Raw genomic sequence first — 20,719 nt, forward strand, 5'->3', positions numbered from 1 at the left:
GTATGCCCAGTTTCGAGTTCTATTATTAGAGAAGACAGTATGCATAGTGTAAACATCAGTAGTCTCCACCATTGAGATAAATGGAGGGAATAACCATGACAATGGAAACTTTTTAGAAGGGACAACTTGGGTGGGTGGATGGGGGCGGATCTGAGTGGCTCAGTTGGTTAAGCAGCTGCCCTCGGCTCAGGTCATGATCCCAGGGTTCTGGGATTGAGCCCCGCATCGGCCTCCCTGCTCAGTGGGGAGCCTGCTTGTCTCTCTCCCCTTGCTGTTCCCTTCTACTTGTACTCTCTCTCTCTGTGTCAAATAAATAAAATCTTAAAAAAAAAATAAAAAATAAAAAATAAAAATAAAAGGGACCACTTGAGTAATACCAGATAGCTCAAGACTGTACTGGGTTGGGCACCTGGGTGGCCCAGTGGGTTAAGCCGCTGCCTTCAGCTCAGGTCATGATCTCAGGGTCCTGGGATGGAGTCCCACATCAGGCTCTCTGCTCAGCAGGGAGCCTGCTTCCTTCTCTCTCTCTCTGCCTGCCTCTCTGCCTACTTGTGATCTCTCTCTGTCAAATAAATAAATAAAATCTTAAAAAAAAAAAACAAACAAAAAAAGACTGTGCTGGGTTAATGAAGTCCCCAAACTTAGTCAAAGTGACAAGCAGTTCATTCTCAGAAAAAGACTTCCTGCTTCCTTCTGAGGTCTTTTTTTCTTTTTTTTTTTTTTAACGCCTTCTAGTGTCTCATATGTATAATTCTACTGATAGTGTCTGAACAATGGTTACAAAATTATCTTACATTAAAAGCCCATGTAGCCAACTATTATTTTAATGCTAAATATGTTTAATGGGTAACCGTGTTTGGTACATGGTCTGTGAACCTAGTAGCATCATTTGTCTCAGTATATTGTTGAATTTTCAGAAAACCCTCCATGTTATGTTTTAATTCTTGCAAATTGCTTGCCAATTTAATACGAGCTGCATCTAAACAGTAAGTAATTGCTTATGATAATGAGTGCAAACTAATTTGCTAGAATATGTTAATATTCACAAAGCACTTTTATACTGCCTGCTGTTCCAAAAATACTGCTCGCTTGGTTAAATGTAGCTTTTAGATGCCATTATTGTCACACATCTGACTAAAACCATCGCTTCAGTAGTGTCTACCCAAAAGTCATATGAGTATGACTTCAATATACCGAAGAAGAAACAAAAAGACATGTCATCCTTTGATAAATGATTTAGAATATTCAGGGAAAAAGGGAATCACTTTCTTAATAATTAATTCTAATTAGTGATTGATAGTAGTAAGCAGACTATACTGAGTTAGAAATGGCCTCTTTTTCCCTCAAGAGTCATAAAACTTAATTTAAATGACTTCAAAGACAGATGGCATGGAAACTTCATTGGAATACAATAACCAATTTAAAATGAGTTAAACTTTAAAGGATGATCCTAGATCTGGGTGTTTCTAAGTTTGAAGCCTACTTCATCCTTAGTAGTGCTCTTCTCTCTTTGTCCTATAGGTCTTTCTCAATCATTTTCAGAGATGCTATTTGAAGATGCTAGAGCTCAAAGACTTATGTTTCAAACTTGAGGGTCTTTTGAGACTGGGAACCTGAGCATTCAAGCTCTGAGGTTCAGTTTGGAACCACCTTGTAATTTTAGTCTAGGAGGATAGAATTTTATGAACAAAATACAAAAGAAGAAAGGTTTGACACTTCCCTGCCCCAGGGCTGATTTGGCACTTTAATCCACCCTCTAATGTTTCAGTCATTTTGGCTTCAAAAACAACTCTCACACATAGTTTTATATCTTCACATGGGTGGTGAAATAGATCTCTGTAGAGAACATTTTTTTTTATCACTTTCAAAATTCATTTCCTTTGTTGAATTTCATTGGCTAACTATCTTCAAGGGTTAAAAAACTTCCCTCTTTGAATTTTATATTATAAATACCCACAGCTGTTTGTCAAAAAAGTGGTCTAGTGTCCCAATTTTTTGCTGCTTATAATTTTTATTATGAAAATATGTGGATCGATACATCTCCAAGTTGGTTAAATTGTGTTCTTATTGTCTTCATATGGTGTTTCAGAGAGTCTAAAATAAAGGATAAACAAATCAGTTATACATAATTTATTTTAATGTTGGTTACCGTTACTGTTACTTTTTCTACTAAGCATAAATCTAGACTTAAAAACAAATGAAAAATGGCTTTATTTCTGATGAAGATAGAATGCAAAGATTTGTGATAAATAGCAAATATCACCAAAACACTTCTTATTAAATAAAGTTTCTATTTCATGACAGTAGTATCATTTTTTTCCCCTTACATTTGTGAAGTTATGTGAATCTTTGTAAGGAAATTTGCTTTTCATAGAATTATGAATATACTGAGATACTGGAACTGATCTAATCTCTTAATACTGAACTTGAACAGTCCTAATTTCAACTATGTGATTTGTACTCTCTATTTATTTAGAGACTTAATTCAGGACGCAAAGAGATAGGAAATAGTGGTGCTTTAAAAAGTATCAGCCTCTTAAAAAAAAAAAAGTAACTTCCCATTAATACAAGTGGATCTAGGACTTATTTCTGGAATCCATTTTTTGTCTCTGTGACTTTTCTCATGACAGTCCTGCCCACAAAAATATTTTTTTCTCTTATTTTTCCAGAACTATGTTAAATTCTATCTTCCCTAAAGAGAATTCAGGGGTATTTTGGGAGACCAAGTGAACTCTTCAGTTTGCCTGAAAGAGGGTTGGTTATATGGAGGATGTTTAAGTTACAACAGGATTTTGTACTTAATTTGGTACATGGTGGAGATCTTTGAATAGAGGAGTGATTACATATGCTATTTCAAAAAATGAACTTAGAGTTTGTAAGGTAGATTTAAATTAAGGAGAGGCAGGATGGTATCATATCAGTAAGGATGAATATTACATTTAAGATTAAAGGTGTTGTAATATGAACAGTGGCTCTCAGAATGGGAATATAAAAGAGAAAGTAAAAACTTGACTTCTGATTGAATAAGTAGTGATAGTTGTAGAAAAATTGGATTCTGGAGCTTTGACATATACTTCTGTATTATCCCCAGGTCTAGCATCATGCTTTGTACATAGCAAATACTTAAATAACTTTTTGAGTGTATGGATTTTTTTTTCTTAGATTATGCTGTTATATTGTCATTGTATTCTCGTTCTCCATCATTGTTCTTCTACTATTGACTCAGCATTGTGTTTTGTTTTTGTCAAAAATTCCAACTCATTCTTCACACACCTTCTTCAACCATTTGGCTTTCAATCTTTCAAGCAACCTCTAAATTAAATTCACACAGGACTTTTTTTTCCTTGTTATGTTAGAAGAGATATGAATCTTTCCTCCCTAATGGCCCATATTCGCTGTCTTTGGACTCATTTCTTTCATAACAACCACAGTATGTACAATTGACCCTTAAACAACATGAGTTTGAACTGAATGGGTCCACTTATATGCCAACTTTTTTTGGATACAATATAGTACTGCAAATGTATTTTCTCTTTCTTACGATTTTCGTAATAACGTTTTCTTTAGCTTATTTTACTGTAAGAATACAGTATATAATATATGTGACATATAAAGTGTGCATTAATTGCATATGCACATATATATAAAGTATGTTTTAATTGACTATGTTATCAGTAAGGCTTCTGCCAAGAATAGGCTATATAAGTTTTGGGGGAATCAACATTTTACTTGGATTTTCCATTATAGGTCTGTGTCCCCAACCCCCACATTGTTCGAGGGTCAACTATACTAATTCCTACACATGAAAATACCAATAATGTATTAGAAAACCCTTTCTTAGCATTAGTACTGTTTCTTTTTGCCTCCCCATGGCACTAGTGTCCCTCTTAGATTGCAAACTTATACAAGGAATTAGCTTACTGTGAGCTCTCATAAAGTTTATGATATTTTACTAGCAAATGGGTTTATTTAGGAAGAGCAGAGAATTACAACTGAGGTCATACATGTAGGTCTAGAGAACAAAGGAGAGGAATGTTCTTTTATTGAGGTAAAGGAGGAGTTGGGAGAGGCTGTTAAAAACAGTCCATGGAGTAAACTGGGAGTCCCCAGAGTGTAGTGACTTTTCATTGGCTGAGTTGCTGAGCCCAGAGAAAATCTTTCAAACTCCTTCTGGGGTAGTAAAGTATAGACTTCTTCATGCTGGGGTCTATAATTGAGAAAGAGTGGCAGGGCATGAAAGCTCCCCCTTCTGGCCTCCAGACTCCATTTTAAGTGAGGTTTCTTTTATTCACTTTGTCAATTTCAAGAGCTAGGGATTTTATAAGCTACCTTTGTTGCATAGATTCCCATGGCCTACAATCTTACTCGAGTCTTAATTGCTGTTCATGATCAATACATTTCTTTATTTAAAAGTTATTTTGAAATACATTTAGATTTTTTAAAAATACATTTAGATTTTTAAAATGTTTTATTTATTTATTATAGAGAGAGAAAGAGCAGGGGGAGGGGCAGAGAGGGAAAAGCAGACTCCCTGCTGAGTAGGGAGCCTGAAGTGGGGTTCAGTCCCAGATTAGGACCTGAGCCGAAGGCAGATGCCTAACTGAATGAGCCACCCAGGTGCCCTTGAAATACTTTTAAATTTACTAAAAAGTTACAAAATTTTCTTAAAAAAGTGTTCTCCTTGTCCTTTCAACCAGCTCTCAAAGTTAACATCTTGTATACATAATACAATGAATAAAACCAGGAAGTTAACATTGATACAATATACTAGCTTACACACCTTCTTCAAACATTATGTTATCCCGCTAATGTCCTTTTCTGCAGTCCAAGATTGAAACAAAGGTCTCCCATTGCATCTTGTCATGTCTCTTCGGTCCCTTCCAATTTGGGACAGCTCCTTAGCATTTCTCTGTGTTTTCCTAACCTTGGCTCTTTTGAAGAATGCCGCTAGTTATTCTGTAGAATATACCTTACTTTCAGTTTCTTGCATCTTTTTTTTTCTTTTTTAAGATTTTATTTTATTTATTTGTCAGAGAGAGAGCACAAGCAGGGGTTGGTGGGCAGAGGGAGAAGCAGGCTCTGCACTGAGCAAGGAGCCCGATGCAGGACTCGATCCCAGAGCCCTGGGATCATGACCTGAGCTGAACGCTGACATTCAACTGACTGAGTCACCCAGGCTCCCCTGGTGGCCCCTATATTAAATATGTGATGCAAATTGTTCAAAGTAACCATGTGAGCTTTTGTGTTCAGGATTTAATTCCACTGCTAAGGGCAAGAAATGGTGTTTCTGGTATAGAATATGGCCTTTCTGGTATAGAATAGAAGTGATTATTGCATTAATAATGAAAGTTTATTTTCTACATCTGTGTTCAGTAATTCGGGAGCCTTAGAGTATGCCGAAGGCAGGGATAGCTTTGGAGGCAGGAATCTTACAATAAAGCTTTGCAAAGATCTCACATCTTTAAAATATTCAGGCTAGACTCTGAAAATGTCAGAATGTGAGTGAGTCATTTCTGCTAAGTGTCATTACAGAAACTTTGAGTCCCTCCAAACCAGTCCAGGAAAGCATCATTAAAAAGATTCTAGAGATGATTGAAGTGAGACCTTGATTTGTGAATTTTTTAGCTTATTTTTCTAAATAAGAAGCAGTCATTCGATCTCACGTCTTCACTGTATCATGGAAAAAGCACTAGGAATAGGGTTGGTTATAGACCCTCACTATCTGCATGACATTGAGAAACCACTTGCATTCTCTGGGCTTCCATTTTGTCATTTGAAATGGGAAGGTTTGCTTAATTATCTCTGAGAACATTTCAGCATTAAGTCTATGCTTATATCACTTTTTTATAACATTAATTTTTAACACCATAGTTCTAATAAATTCTTGACTCTGAAAACTTGATGAAGGCCATTTTAACTATAAGCTTAAAAAAAAGTAAATTTAAGGACATCATTATTAGTCAAGTACAATTTTTTTGGACTAGCTAATAATTTTAAGAATTTATTAGGGACTCACAGAGCTTATTGTATGTTCTTTAAAATAAGATTTTTCTTTAAGTACCGGAAGGTGTGGTTTCTTCTCTCCCATCCCTGCTGTCTGTAGCTCTAATGCAAATTGATTACTGAATTACTTGTAAGAGAGTTTTTAATAAAGCTCGCTCACTGCTGGAGGAAGTGTAGTTTCAGAAGGCAAGACATAAGCATTTGATGTTCTTAGGTTATTGGTTGTGGGATTGCTTTGCTTGGTTTTATTTTTAACTTTAGATCACTTTCCTATCTTTATGAAGTTTTTTCCTAATCTGATTGGCAGAAAGAATACCACTTACTTGTTTTTCTTTTTAACAAGAGAACTTAGATCCCAAGAGCCTTTTAATTTTCCAGGACTTAAAATTTGATCTTGGAACAAGGTTGGGCCACTCAAACTATTGAACTCAACTGTTCCTAGAGGGAATATTTTCTAAGTGACATGTTTAGAGAGGGAAATAACAAATAGCTTTTAAAAGAAAGCATATTGCAAAGGAATCACTAAGTGAAGTGTTACTTATTGCATAGATTTTCGAAAACAGTATTCACCGGCTTGAAAATTATCTCAAAATATTCAATTACTTCTATGTCTTTGATCTATTATCATTTTTATGCTCTTTTTAAAAAAGTTAACATTAATCAGTGCCTTTAATATTGTCACCTTTTCAAAGATTTTTTTAAAAATCCAAACTAGGTGACGTGGGTGAATACCATTTATCTGATATCTCTCATAAACTATCCTGCCTTGCTATTTAACTTTAATGGTCCTACCTGTTTGGAGAAAAGAGCTGTGTGTTTTACATTTTATATTCTTAGCTTCATTGACATAATTGGCAATTATCACACAACCAGCGGGTAAGTCAGCTTAAGAATTTTTCTTGTTTCAATTAATTTCCTTATAAGACAGAAAAACAGAGTAACTTACCCAGATGATGACACTTGGCTTCAGTGACTGAGATATGGAGTCAAAACTTCACACAAGACCAGTGAATACCATTCATATCTCTTATATGAATGCTGTCTTTTTGATTGTGCAATGCACAATCTGTGTATTATTTGTGGTATTCCTGAATAAATGTCTAAGATATGGACAGGGTAGGTCAGCAATGAATCCACTTATATGCTAAAGAATTACTTCAGTTATTAAAGAAGAACCCACTTGTTTTCAAAAGAATGAATACATTTTTTCATGTAGCATACTTTCTCCATAAATGTCAAAATATGAAAATGTCAAATATCAAAATGAGAAATATGTATGATGCATTTTTAAATATATTGTACTTCCCAGGATCACAGAATGTAGAATTTTTATTACAGAAAATATGGACTATAGAAAAATATGGAATATTTATTAGAAAAAGATTATTACTAAGAGAAAAGTTTGGGGTCAGTAGGGAAACGGAAAATTTTCTTACTTTCTTATTGAAGTGCATAATTACTGTTGAAATTATCTTGGAGAGTAGTAATTCCCGACCTTATAGGAATCGTGATAGCTTTTTGCTATTCCATCTTCTAGATAGTTATATTTTGATTAAAGTTTCTTGTTGAATAAGCACACGCCACTTTTTATTTTAAAATGGTATCTTGGCTGAACCAGAGCTGAGTATCATAGAGGCCAGCTTAGTGGAGAGAATTCCACTGCTTGCACATCTCCTAAGTCAACTGTAGAATCTCAGTGATTCAGCCTCCTTTGCTCCTGGGGAAAGTTTGGGAGACATTAATTGTTAATACCTTGTGAGACCTTGGAGACCCTGAGAGTCTAGCAGTATCTCTGATTTGTATAGGATACAAGAATCTCTGTGCAAGAGCTCGAACTGAGTTCATGGTTGGTGTTTAATAGAGTGGTAGGTGTGCAGTGACCCTGTATAGTGTCACTCTGGGAAATTCCACCGGACAAAAAACCAAAACAAAACAGGGGCGCCTGGGTGGCTCAGTAGATTGAGGCCTCTGCCTTCGGCTCAGGTCATGATCTTAGTAGGGTCCTGGGATCGAGCCCTGCATCAGGCTCTCCGCTCAGTGGGGAGCCTGCTTCCCTTCCTCTCTCTGCCTGCCTCTCTGCCTACTTGTGATCTTTGTCAAATAAATAAAATCTTTAAAAAAAAAAAAAGGTGCTCATAATTTTGACTTTTCCCATCTTTCTCAGTTTGCATGAAATTTAAATAGTCAACAAACTGTCTTTAAAAAAAAAACCTCAAAAAATTACCTTAATTCTTAAGAGTCTAGGATTCTGATGGAACATGTGACTTGCAATATGAGAGAAGCCTCCTGTTGTCCTATCTTGGATGTTGCTATGAGCTGCTTTGAACAGGCTTTTGTTGTTTGGGAATTACTTACACTCTTCTTGGGTTTCTCCGTTCTGGTCTGATGCAAACTGCAGGCCCAGTATGGAAGCCATTTCAGTGATAGTTCATATTTCTTGCTCTGTTTCTTTTATTAAGGACTTACCTGCTTTCTTTCTCAAAGACATAGGTTTAAAAAAAAAAAAAAAAAACTATGTCATTTTCTTTCTCTTTAGCCAGCTGTAGTGCATTTGTCAATTCTACCAAGTCTGTGTCTTCCATAAAGAGGCTCAAATTATGATATATACTCTTTATTTTCATTTTCTTTCCCTAGTATTTGTTCATCCTTAGATGAATAGTAGCATTGAGGGCTGTCTCTTACTTCTCAGAGTCACTTATTGTTGTTACTACTTTTCAGTTTAGCGTTCATTACGTATTATGGGGAGGAACTCTTACTATGTATTACTTACTTATTCCATTCATCTCTCCTAGTTATAATGCCCACCTTTCCTGGGTTGTTAATGTTCCTATTGTGAAACAATTAGTGCTCAATTTCACAAAGTAATTCTTTGTGATCTTGCAAAGAATTTATAGAAACTTAAACTGCAATAAATTGTTGATTTTGTGTACATGTGAGTTTCTTAAGATTTATTATTTTTTTAAGTTTCACCACTTTAGAAGTTTTACTGTGGTTGAAAACTTTTTTTTCTCTTTTTGTCATAGAAATTAACCTTCTCATTGGTTTTGCTTTCTGTGAATTTTACTCAAAAGAATGCCTCTATAGGTAGAAATTGTTCAGAAAATTTAAATTTAACAATAGCCTATTCTCAAGGTTATAGAAGGAATAAAAGCTCCTCTTATAATTGTTTTATTTTAACTCCATCTGACTACCTGGCAAACTTTAATGGGAAAAAAAGTGTTATATTCCTATTATACTTAATAAAATTATAATGGCCTGGATGTTTCATGTTGGCTACACAGCGATATTTGAAGAATTATGGGCTTTCAGAAAGAAACCTTTTTTTCACATACTTATGACTTAGAAAGTAATCTATTTAGAAGTTATTCTTGTTCATAGAGCAAGGATGGAGAGCAACCCGTAATACATGCCGATTGTTTTTATTTTTCAGGAAGGTTCAGTCCACTTGGGGGAACATATTAACTTTTGTAGAAACAAATGAGGCTGCAGTGGGCACATTTAGGGAAGAGATGGTTGGCAATAAGTCAAAGAGGGGAGAGCGACCTTTATGTAAATAGATATTAAATAAAAGCTAAAAATATTTCTTGTTATAACCTCACAGGCAGTTCAGACATTAGAAATGAGAGCCCATGTATAATTTTTACAGACATTTATTGTAGTGTAAAGTATGTTGACACAGATAAACTTGCATCTGATGGAGCTAGCTCTGTTAATGAATTTGCAGTAATATAGATTTTCTGCACGACTTAAATGTGGAGATTGCTGAAAACCACTTTAAGTTTGAGTCATCCATACATTCAGTGATGTGATGTGATGGATGTTGAGGTTAATTTGCAATAAATCCATTAGTAGTCATGGCACTGAGGTGTCAGTGATTATCCTATAGAACCATGCCTTTCTATGTTCCTAAAATACTTGGTATGGTAACTGATATATACTGTTGCTGCACATTGAATTCACTTATATAATACAGTAAAATATGTTTCTATGAAAATAAAATAAGAAAGCTAGATGGCAGTTCATTTTGTTTAGACTTACTCCTTTATTTAACAGTTAAAGTGAATTTTTTTGCATCATGCTATAAATCTTACCATGCTAGGTATTTTATGATGATGAACTAATATTCTTTTTCTCATGAAAGCAACTATGTGATGCAATTTAATATCCTTCTTGTTGTCAACTACTAGTGGATGTAAATAATAATATAATGGGTTTATGTGGAAAAATTGCTAATCCAAGGAATGAAATACTGAAAAGTTTAATAAGAACTGGGATGGAAGAAAGTCATTTCTTCAAAATATTTGGTATTCACACAACTTTGAAATGACTCAAAGTTTTCCAAACTTATATTAAAATAAGACAAAAATGTTGCAGTGTTTGTTATTTTATATATTTTTTGTTATTTTGTATTTTTAACCTATGCATACACACACACACACACACACACACACACACTCTTCCACCGCACGCACCAACTCTTAACCAACTGAGCCACCCAGGCGTCCCATTTTTTTTTTAAAGATTTTATTTATTTATTTGTCATAGAGAGAGAAGCGAGAGTGAGCACAGGCCGCACCAACTCTTCTCTGTAAAATTTACTGGGCACTTCCCATATTCTAGGAATTAGACTAAAGTGTTACTTGCTGTATGATATCTCATTTAATTTTGGCAAAAACTCTGTGAGGTGGTAGTGTTCATATCCTCATTTTTTTCAGATGGGATGTCCAAGACTTAGAATAAATAGGTTGGTCAAAGTCATTGTTGCTTGTAAATGATTCAGTTGGAATTTGAACCCAGGTCTGCTCAGAGCCTACATTCTTAATTTTTTTTAGCTATCTGCTATATAGTAAGCACATCATGTCCTTCAGAAAAATACATACTAAATGAAGTAGATTTAAAACTTCAGTCATTTGACCCACTGTATTTTATTGTGGGGGTACTGTCATATAAGGTTACTAGAATAGAATACACTGTAATTTTATGTCTTGATAGAAAGGGGATTTAAGAACATAGGGAATTTTATAGAGTTTGATATGATTTTTTTTTCTTTTAAGAAAGCCAAGATGCTTATAGAGGTAGGGAGAGAGGGGCAGGGGAGGAACTGGACATCTAATTTTCTTACTTATTATGAAATTATGCTGATGAGAACAGTATAATCTACTGTTGTGCATGTAGAAGAAGAGGCAAGAGAAATTGCTTTCCAGATATATCTGGAGAAAAAGGATGCTACAAGTAATTGCATTGCTTGGCATGAGGTAGTACAATTGTTTTTGCTTTGTTTTGGTAAAACTTACAGAACTGGAAGGTTATTTTAAGGAAGACAGAGTAGCTAATAGTATGCTAGTTGCCAAGTCTTCGCACTTACTGAAATATGAGATGAAATCAAATCTTGAGTAACGATGTCTGTATTGTAACATTTACCTTACTGAAAATAAAAACCTTTAAATTATTATCCTCACATTCTGCAACTGAGCAGCTAGAAACTTTCATAGTTCCATAAGTTTTGGGACGTATACCCTAAACTAAATGTGAATCTACATATATTAAATGTTATGTCATTTCACATTTACATGTTATTTTTCTTTTTTTAAAAGCATTGTGAGGTGAAAGGACAGTATATGATCATGAGGTGCAAATGTCACTTTATGGATATGAGACATTAGAATATGATAACAGTTGGCCTTGATAAATTCAGACTGACACATCCAATTAACTTTTTCTTAACTGTCTTGGTATGATAACAGAAACATTTCTGTAATATAAAAAAAAAAGTTCGGGAGTAGGAGTCTGGATACTAGGTTTCCCACCAGCTTGGCCACTTAACTAAGGTTGCAACTTTAGATAACAAATCGATCTTTAAATTTCCTTAAATGTAACATGGGACTATTGCTTCCCCTACTTTCCATACAGAAGTAGAAAAGAAATGAAAAATTGTTGGGAAAGTGATATTTTTAATATCAAGAACCACTATGTAACGTAAGATATTTTGCTTTACACCACTACCTTCTTCTGGTGATTCTGGAAGACATCTGCATTCTTCCAGATGTTTTACATTATTATGCAGCATCTCAAGTTTTGAATATTTGTCTTAATTCATAGGAACTACATAGGCACTAGAGAACAAAGTTAATTAAATGGTGCAAAATAAAAGTAATCAAGTATCTACACTCAGAGGTCACCACCACAGTCTCCTGTTAAAGAAAATCTCACTTTTATACGTTCTCGTCCGATTTTTATCAATGTAGGTTTTAGTGAAACATTTAATAGTTAATCATCTGGGAAAAATGACCAAGCTGAAAAATATTTATCACATGGTTCTTGCTCATTAATATGCTGAGTAACAAGCTTCTGATGATGTAGAACATAATGGTCCTGGAGGGTCCTGTATTTCTGATACACAAATCTCTATATTCTGAATGTTCTTTACTTGCATATTGACTGATGCCTTTGAAGTACAACTTAAGTATTTTCACATGAGAGAGATAAACTCCTTTATGCATCAGTATCCAAAAAAAATTAATAGAGAATCCAAAGACTCTCTACTGTTGCATTCTAACAAGATTCTATTTTATCACTTTTACATTAATATTATCCTGACATGTTTCTGCTGTCCTGGTACCAAGGTCTTCTGAACCAGTCAGGCAGGAGGCATATTGCAGAGGTCTTGGGAGTTTCTGAAAGGCCTGTGGAAATGTTTCAGACAGAAAGCAAAGGGCAGTTGGCTCCAAAATACAAAAAGAGAAAACAAAGTATTATCAGCTATTTAATTAAATATACTAAAACATGACATCAAGTCAACTTCATTCAATTGGTAAACTTGGTAATGGTAGAAATATAATGTGTAGAAATCTTTAAACATCCCTGCCATACACACACCTTTAACATATAAGCCTTACTCTTGGTAGAGCTATTTTTTCTATAAACACAAGATGCTTTGTGTCCTAAATTTTAATATTTACTCTTACCACTTTCCTTACCATGTTTGGCACATAGATAGAACACAATAAATATGTATTGGCATCCTTTGTTATTGAAAGGCTAAATTACCCTTTATAAATTATATCCTAACAACATCCACTCCTGGGATAACTTTGCAAATATACTGTCATCCCTTTTAGTGTGGAAAAAGGTCTTTTCTCCTCTCTCTCCCTATATATACATATATATCTTCACTTGTCTCTTCCAATATTCTGACTTAAAAATTCCATTTTATTGCATTCAGTGAGATAGATTTTGTTGTGGTGCAATGAGATAGGACTTAAGTGCATTGGATGCTTAGTAAACTTGTTTGAAAGAAAATTCTTTTTAAAGTAAGATGGATAATTTGCTGACATAAACATCATAAAGTAAAATTTGAACACTCACCAAATGAGTCTGGTATTCTTAGTACTGTAAGACTAGCATTCAGTTTTGAAGAAAAACATGGGTCTTTTTGTGATCCTAGATAGCTTGACAGCTAATAGATATTGCTTGTTAAATAAGATCTCACTTTGGTTGATGAGATCTATTATCTGTATTTTCCTGACATAACTCCTAGGACTTACGACTCTTTATCCATTAGTTATCATCTGTCATATGTGAATAGACCCTTTCCCCATTAAAGTTGGTTGGTAGTGTAGTTGTGATTTGCTTCACTGTGGTGTATGACCCTGTCACATGCATGTGCAACTCTTGTTTCAAAAACAAGTTGATATATGTTTCTGCTCCTTTTGGAAGCAGCCAAAGTCAGTGTTTCCTACCAAAGTATTTCTAAAAAACTGGCGGGGAGAAATAAAACCCCATTTGATTCCATGCATGTCCATCTCAATGGAAAAAGTAGTAATCCCCCATTTGTTCTGAAACACCTGCTGGTAGGTTTAATGAGTATATTAAAAGCTGTGCTGCTTTGATATTTCTTGTAAAAATCCTCTGTTCTCTTTCTTGAGCTTGTTTGGTTGAAACTGTGATTTGTTCTGTTTTTGCCATAGTTTCATGTTTGTTTTTCATTTTTGCCATAGTATAAATTTAATCATTTGTTGATATGTCAACATAACAAATACAGGGACGTTGTGTACCTGATGTATTTAGACTAATTGGTTTTGGTTATTTTGTTTTCCAGCTGGGACGACGTATATCTTTAGCAAAGGTGGTGGACAAATCACGTATAAGTGGCCTCCTAATGACCGTCCAAGTACACGAGCAGACAGACTGGCCATAGGTTTTAGCACTGTTCAAAAAGAAGCTGTATTGGTGCGAGTGGACAGTTCTTCTGGCCTGGGTGACTACCTAGAGCTACATATAGTAAGTACTTTAAAAATAAGATTCAGCTTTTATTTTTTACTGTTAGTTTTATTATTATTATTATTATAAATACCTTATAATTCTGCCTTTTGGAAGTTTCTCCTCCCCAGCAACCAGCACTTCGGTACAGAAAATAGAAATACACTTAAGAAGTAATAAGACCTTAGTCCAACTGCTTCTGCTAAAAATGTTCTTTACATTAGAAAATATATTTTTTGTTGTTAAGTGTGAATTCCTCTCAACTCTCTATTCACAAAGATTGACTTTGGTATGTTTTCAGTGACTTTAGGCAAATGCCAAATTAAAAAGCTGAGTTATTGTCTAGTTGATACTGTTCCAACTGACTGGAATCATGAGGTTGTAATACCGGTAACATCAAAAGATCCAAACCCTGCGTCCTTATTTCTTTCCTCACTTGAGAAAATAATTGTCTAAAGTTAACATGCAATGGATGGGAGAAAAGGGAACTTCAAGGGTAATTAGGGGTAGAAAAAAGGTGAAAAGATTCTATCAATGCCATCTTATACTCATTTTGATATATAAGTATGATGAAAATAAAATGGAGTCTTAGCATTTATATCCTGGATGATTCCTTTTTCCCCAACCTCTAAGCTTATTATAAGAATTTAGTCAGCATATCATAGATGGCAAATTAAAAAAAAAAAAAAGGCTTTTTTTTTTTAAACCTTTTAAAGTTGCCATAACTGACTATAGCTTGGAGACTCTGCCTTATATTTCTGCATTCAAAGAGTTACTAATCTGTATAGTTATAATTCTTCATTTCATTTTATAGCAATATTTATGCAGAATTACATGCAGCCTCACCTTGTTAAGCAATATTAATATTTTCCTGATATATAAAAGTAACCATAGGAGAGTGTCACATATTAAAAACTCTAATGGGTTCTTGTCATCATAGTTCTTAATTGAATACCTGTAATTTCTGGAAGGTTTCAAAAATATTTAAGTCTCTCCATTTCCCTTTTTATCCTTGAGATATAGTTTATCTTTTATCTCATGATTATGTAAATTTGTTTTGTTTTGCTTTTGTCTATCCCTATAAGTTCTCCCTTTTCCAGCATCATGCTTCAGAAGACAATTTGATTTGGTCAGCATGTTCTTTTCTCTTAGAAACTGGCCTTCAGGCATTCATCTAAAATGGTTAGGAAAACTATCAAACACCACAATACATGATCACGGACTTCTAATGTGTTTTAATTCTCAAAATTTTATTCATTTATTTTCTTAATCTTAGCTTTCTATTAGACTTCTAAGATTTCCATTAGCTGAGTAAGGGTTTACACTGACCACAAGAGCAGAATTCATTGCTAACCCTAGAAGAAAAGGAAGAAAAAACAAAAAACAAAAAAACAAAAACCACCTCAGCACAACCATTATTGATCCATCCTAAATTTTCAATTCAAAATGCAGTTGTCAAATGGGAACCCTGGGAAAGTAATTTCAACTGCCTTTCAGCAAATACCTAACAATCAAAATTGAAAGCATCTGGATTTTTATGGCATCATAAATAAATGATCAGTTGAGATAAGCTTAACTAGTGCAGCAAGGAATCTTGCTGTTTAGAGTAATTTCAACTTTCTAAATGTATTTACTCCATTCTGATTTAAGAGCCTTGCTACTTCAAAAAAATGAATAAAAAAGAAAACAAGAGCTTTTCCTCCTGAAAGAAATTACTTATTGATCCATTACCAATTACATATTTACCCTGAGAAAAGGTTCTACACTGATCACTCTCAAATCATAAGGGGCTATGTTATTGAATTACTCAAACCAGTGTTGTTTATTTTATGATCAGAGGGTTTTAGTCTACAAGAATGGGTATTTTTTTTTCCAATTTTGATCAAATATGGGCTTTTAAGAGTCTCTCCATATGTAATGGATTGAGTTTCTAGGTGTCCTTAACAGCCCAGTCCATTCCATTGCTCCTTTACTTGCCATGACTTTCTGACAACTGTCCTGTAAGGGCATCCTTCTTTATGAATCTTCTTGGTTTGACCACCTACTCACTTTAGATTCAGTATTTGTCTCAATATATTCTCCCTCTTGGATTTGCTCTCTTCAGACTTTTGCTTGATCTGAGAGCTAGTACTTCATTGGGAAATGGAAAATGTATATTGGTTCCCTGGGCTTACTAAACCTTACCCTTGTTGGTCATCCCAACTTCTCCTGTCTCCGTTACTAGTATCTGTCTTGATTCAAATATGGCCAATGAAAACATATCTCCTTCCCTTTTCTCTCATTGCTTATAAGTGGTGGTCAGCCATAAATGACTCAACAAGTTGCTTATATGGAGACAAGTCACTTCTTTTCATGTTTCAACATACAAACAAAATTAAGACAAGGCCAGCATTGTTTTGTTTTGTATTTTATATTATTGAAACTTACCTCTAACTCTTATAATGTTGGGTACTGGGAAGAGAAAGAGAAAGAAGAGTTAGAAATTTAAAAAGGCAAGGTGAGGGGAGGCAGAGAGGGAGTGGGAGAGATAAGGGGGCTGGGAGGATAAAAGAAGGAAAGGAGGAAGAAAAGAGAAGGAGAATGAAGTGTCTTGGGACTGAAGTTGTTAACAGCAGGTGAAAGAAGTATTCTAAATAATAATACTTAGATTTGAAAATATTCAGACCCTATTTTATGAAATTATTTAGGTACCTTGCAGTCGATCCCAATTCCCCTAGTCATTTATTCTGCTTCTTTCAAGAATGGAAATTAGAAAGGAAAACAAGATTTATAGTTTGTTAGTGTTGTTTGATTTTGATTTATGAATGTACCTGATTTAAAAATTAGCCTGATTAATACCATGCATGATATGATTTATCTGTAAAGTTAGTTATTATTATCCATTGAACTGCTAGGAAAACTTCTGTAAACCCTCAAGGTCAGCCAAACTTAAACTCTGTACTAATCTTTAAGAATTGTATTTTTACCCTTAATTAGTAAATTAACCAATAAATTGGTAGTACTCCTTGAAAGGTGCTCTGGTCTTGCTGAAATCTACAATGCCATTCCAGTGAGTTAAGCTTTAAAATATAACTGGCACATAATTTTGATGAAGATGTGAATATTTGACATCATCCCTTTTTATCAGAATGATTGTTTGATTTTTACTTGAAAATACAATCATATCTAAATTTTGATTAATTGTACCTTTAAAACTATAGGATCTTGGAATAAAATGGTTTTTGATTCAGGTGGCCTAGTTTTTATAGATTTTTAAAATTATATTAATATTAATGCTACTACTGTTAACCTCAAAGTCATATTATGTTGTTATTGAAATTTATAAGGTTTTAGGAGGGATGAAGGCAAGATGAACACATGAAATGGGGAGCAATTAATTAGCATAGAGCCTAGAATACAAGTACTCCATAAATATTTTTTGTAATAATAAATGAATTAATGAATTATGTATTGAAAATATGAGGACCTAGGCCAAGTATAGGGAGTCAGTTTTTTATTAGTTAATGTGAAGTCACTCATGTAGTTTAGTTTCTATATATCTGAGAAAGTCTTAAGACTTGATTGTAACAGAAAAAAATGTAGCACTTGATACGCAGTTAACAGTATATTATTGAAGTTACATAATTTCGTTGATGTTGTTTTCTGAATCTTCAAGTAATTGACTATGGTAGCCGATGGTTTAAAGGAATTGTGTGGTGGGAATTTTTGCTATATGAATGATTATCTCACCTTAGTAATTATCTCTTTTATTGTAACTCAACTTTATCATGAACTGTTCTCTAGTCATTTCATATCTGCGCATTATTTCCAATTGAGATTAACTATCTAATGGCAGAGAACATAATTTGATAATAATGATGATTAATAAGAAACATAATATAGAAGTGTGGCTTTTCAACTTTCATTTGTGTACATGCTTGAAGCCTATCCAGAAAGGTTTTCTGAGCAACTAGCATGGCCTAGGCCTATGTTAGGCTCTATGGATACAAAAATAAATGAGCTCACAATAATTACCTCAATAAATATTTGTTGGATGAATAAAGGAATGAGCCAAGTGGGATCCTGGTCATGAGGTAGCTTAGATTATTTATAGTAGACAAATTTTGTTCCAGAATGACTATCTGAGTTCATCTCCATTTTTTCCTCTTGCAATTTTAACTGTCTTATCTGTGTATTTATAAGAATATAAATAGATGATAGGTTTTTAAGATAAAGAATATAAAGAAGTGATTTCTAAGCTGTAGGGTCTTATACACATTTAAAGTAGTCATGTTGAAGAGTATTTAATCAATATTGAGTAAAAACATTCTTAGCAATAAGCAAAAAAATCTAATTTATTTTAAAAATCAATTTATAATATATATCTAGCAATGTTAACCAGTGTTACTACTCTAGAGAAAGCATCTCGGATATATCAGTCTGGCAACATTAATTAGAGATTACTTAACCCCTCTTTGACTTACAGAAGAAAGCCAGTGCAAATGTGCTCACTCACTGCCATGAATATTAACGTGTGCAGTGGTTCTGACCAGAGGAAATGTGTGGAGGATGGTGGAGAGGATGAGTAAAGAGTGTTCTTTGAAATTCTTTCATCTTGGGAGCATGAAAGAGCATTACAAATTTGATTAGTGAATTGTTGTACATATTTGCCTTGAGTGTTTCTTCTTTGTACTTTCCTGGGTCGGAAGCCTTATTTTTGAAACCAAGCTCTTAATTGATTTTGATTTAGAAATACACCTTTTGATCAGTGGTTTCAGTATAGACTAGGAGCATAATACATTAGAGTAAATATTACTTGTCCTAAAATAACTTATCGATATCAGTGACAAGTCAACACTTTCTCATCTTTCCCTGCATCTCTACATTTTATATTATTTTAATAAATTTTGTCTAATAAGTACATATTATTTAATATATTTTATACTTTACAATACTGCTTTATTGAAACTAAATTTAAAAGCATCTTTTTAAAGTCAATAATTATACATGAGTCCTTACCTCTATCAATAAGATAAAATCTAATTATTCCTTCACAGGAGTTTCTTGAATTTAAATTATGTTCCATCTGAATTTTTCTTCCTAACCAACAGATTCACATATTTTGAGAGTTTCACTTTGCCATATAATATTTAAATTTAACCCTGTTAATCATATCAGTAGATGTTTCATTTGGTTTTGTTTTCCTTGTTCTTACATGAATTAGAGAACACATGACCTTTCTGGCTAGGATTTTGGAAGAAAGACTAAAATGATGTCATTTTACTCTGTATTGTAAAATTCGTGTTCAAGCTTCTAAGGTATGAAGAATGCAGGTTGTCTTTGGGGAAAATGGGAAAGTGATGTTCATAATTCTGTTAGGTTAAGTGCAGTCCAGATATCTTAAAACAGTCTCTATTTTGGGCACAGGTGCGGTCAAGTACATCATACAGACTACTTCTCTCATCCTTTCCCCTTGGAAGTTAATTCAGTTTCTAATTTTCTGATTTACAGTTGTTAACTTTGGTGCATCAGTATCTCTCTGAATTTGATTTTTATATTTCTAGAATTAATTTCCTTCTTCGAAATTCCATTGCAGTGAGATTTAGTAAGAGAGAACCAGAGCAACTATCTCCGCATACACCTCCTCAGTCCATGCTCTTATCAGTCAGACTTATCTTCCTGTCTCTATTCTGAATACTTTCTGGGCCATTTTATATACTTACAATCAGGTTAATTGGCTAAAATGTTTCTTTGATGCACTGATTTCTCTACTAAACACATCAACATCTCCCAACTATAGATAGGTAAAATCACAATCTATGACTAATATTTAATGTCCTCCACATTCTGATCTTAATTTTCATTTTCAGGTCCATTTGCCAATAGTTCTATACTTATTCTATGCCAGTAAAATTTATTAATCCATTTTTTTAATTTTTAAAAAATTTTAAATTTTCCTTATTTATTTGTTTTGGAGAGAGAGTGTGTGTGTGTGAGGGGAAAGAGAGGGAGAGAGAGAATCAAGCAGGCTCCATACCCAGTGCAAAGCCTGACACAGGGCTCAATTCCAGGACCCTGAGATCATGACCTGAGCTGAAATCCAGACATTTAACTGACTGAGCTACTCAAGTGCCCCTATTACCCATTTTTTTTTTCATGACCTTCTTGTCATTTCTCTGTATCTAATTCTGTTCAGATAGTTTCTTCTCATTTCTATCTTACTGTCTGGATTCTGCTCAGTCATCAGCTTCTCTGTTCAAATGTTGGGTATTTTCAGGGTTGTCCCTGGGATCTTGTAGCCTTGTGAGCTAGCAGAAAGAAGTCTAGGGCTCTAGAATCTCCTGGAAGAGTTGTTGAAATAATGCCTGGGGCATTACCTGGGTAGAGAAAATCTTATGCAGAGTTTCTGCTCCAATGAATGATGACTATTCTTGACCATTACTTTGTGGTGGACCTCAAGCTATTTTAATGAATAGTT

General features: G+C 34.1%; 1 protein-coding gene across 32 annotated transcripts in view; it reads left to right on the forward strand.

The window, feature by feature from the left end:
- Positions 1–20,719, forward strand: part of NRXN1 (neurexin 1) — a 1,204,011-nt gene that overhangs the window by 861,126 nt on the left and 322,166 nt on the right. For all 32 annotated transcript variants that reach the window (XM_047745932.1, XM_047745934.1, XM_047745950.1 and 29 more), the window contains one exon: positions 14,102–14,283. In XM_047745932.1, coding sequence (XP_047601888.1) covers positions 14,102–14,283 — 182 coding nt within the window. The remainder of the gene's footprint in view (positions 1–14,101; positions 14,284–20,719) is intronic.

Source organism: Lutra lutra, chromosome 9, assembly GCF_902655055.1.
Source record: "Lutra lutra chromosome 9, mLutLut1.2, whole genome shotgun sequence".
NCBI classification, from domain to species: domain Eukaryota; kingdom Metazoa; phylum Chordata; class Mammalia; order Carnivora; family Mustelidae; genus Lutra; species Lutra lutra.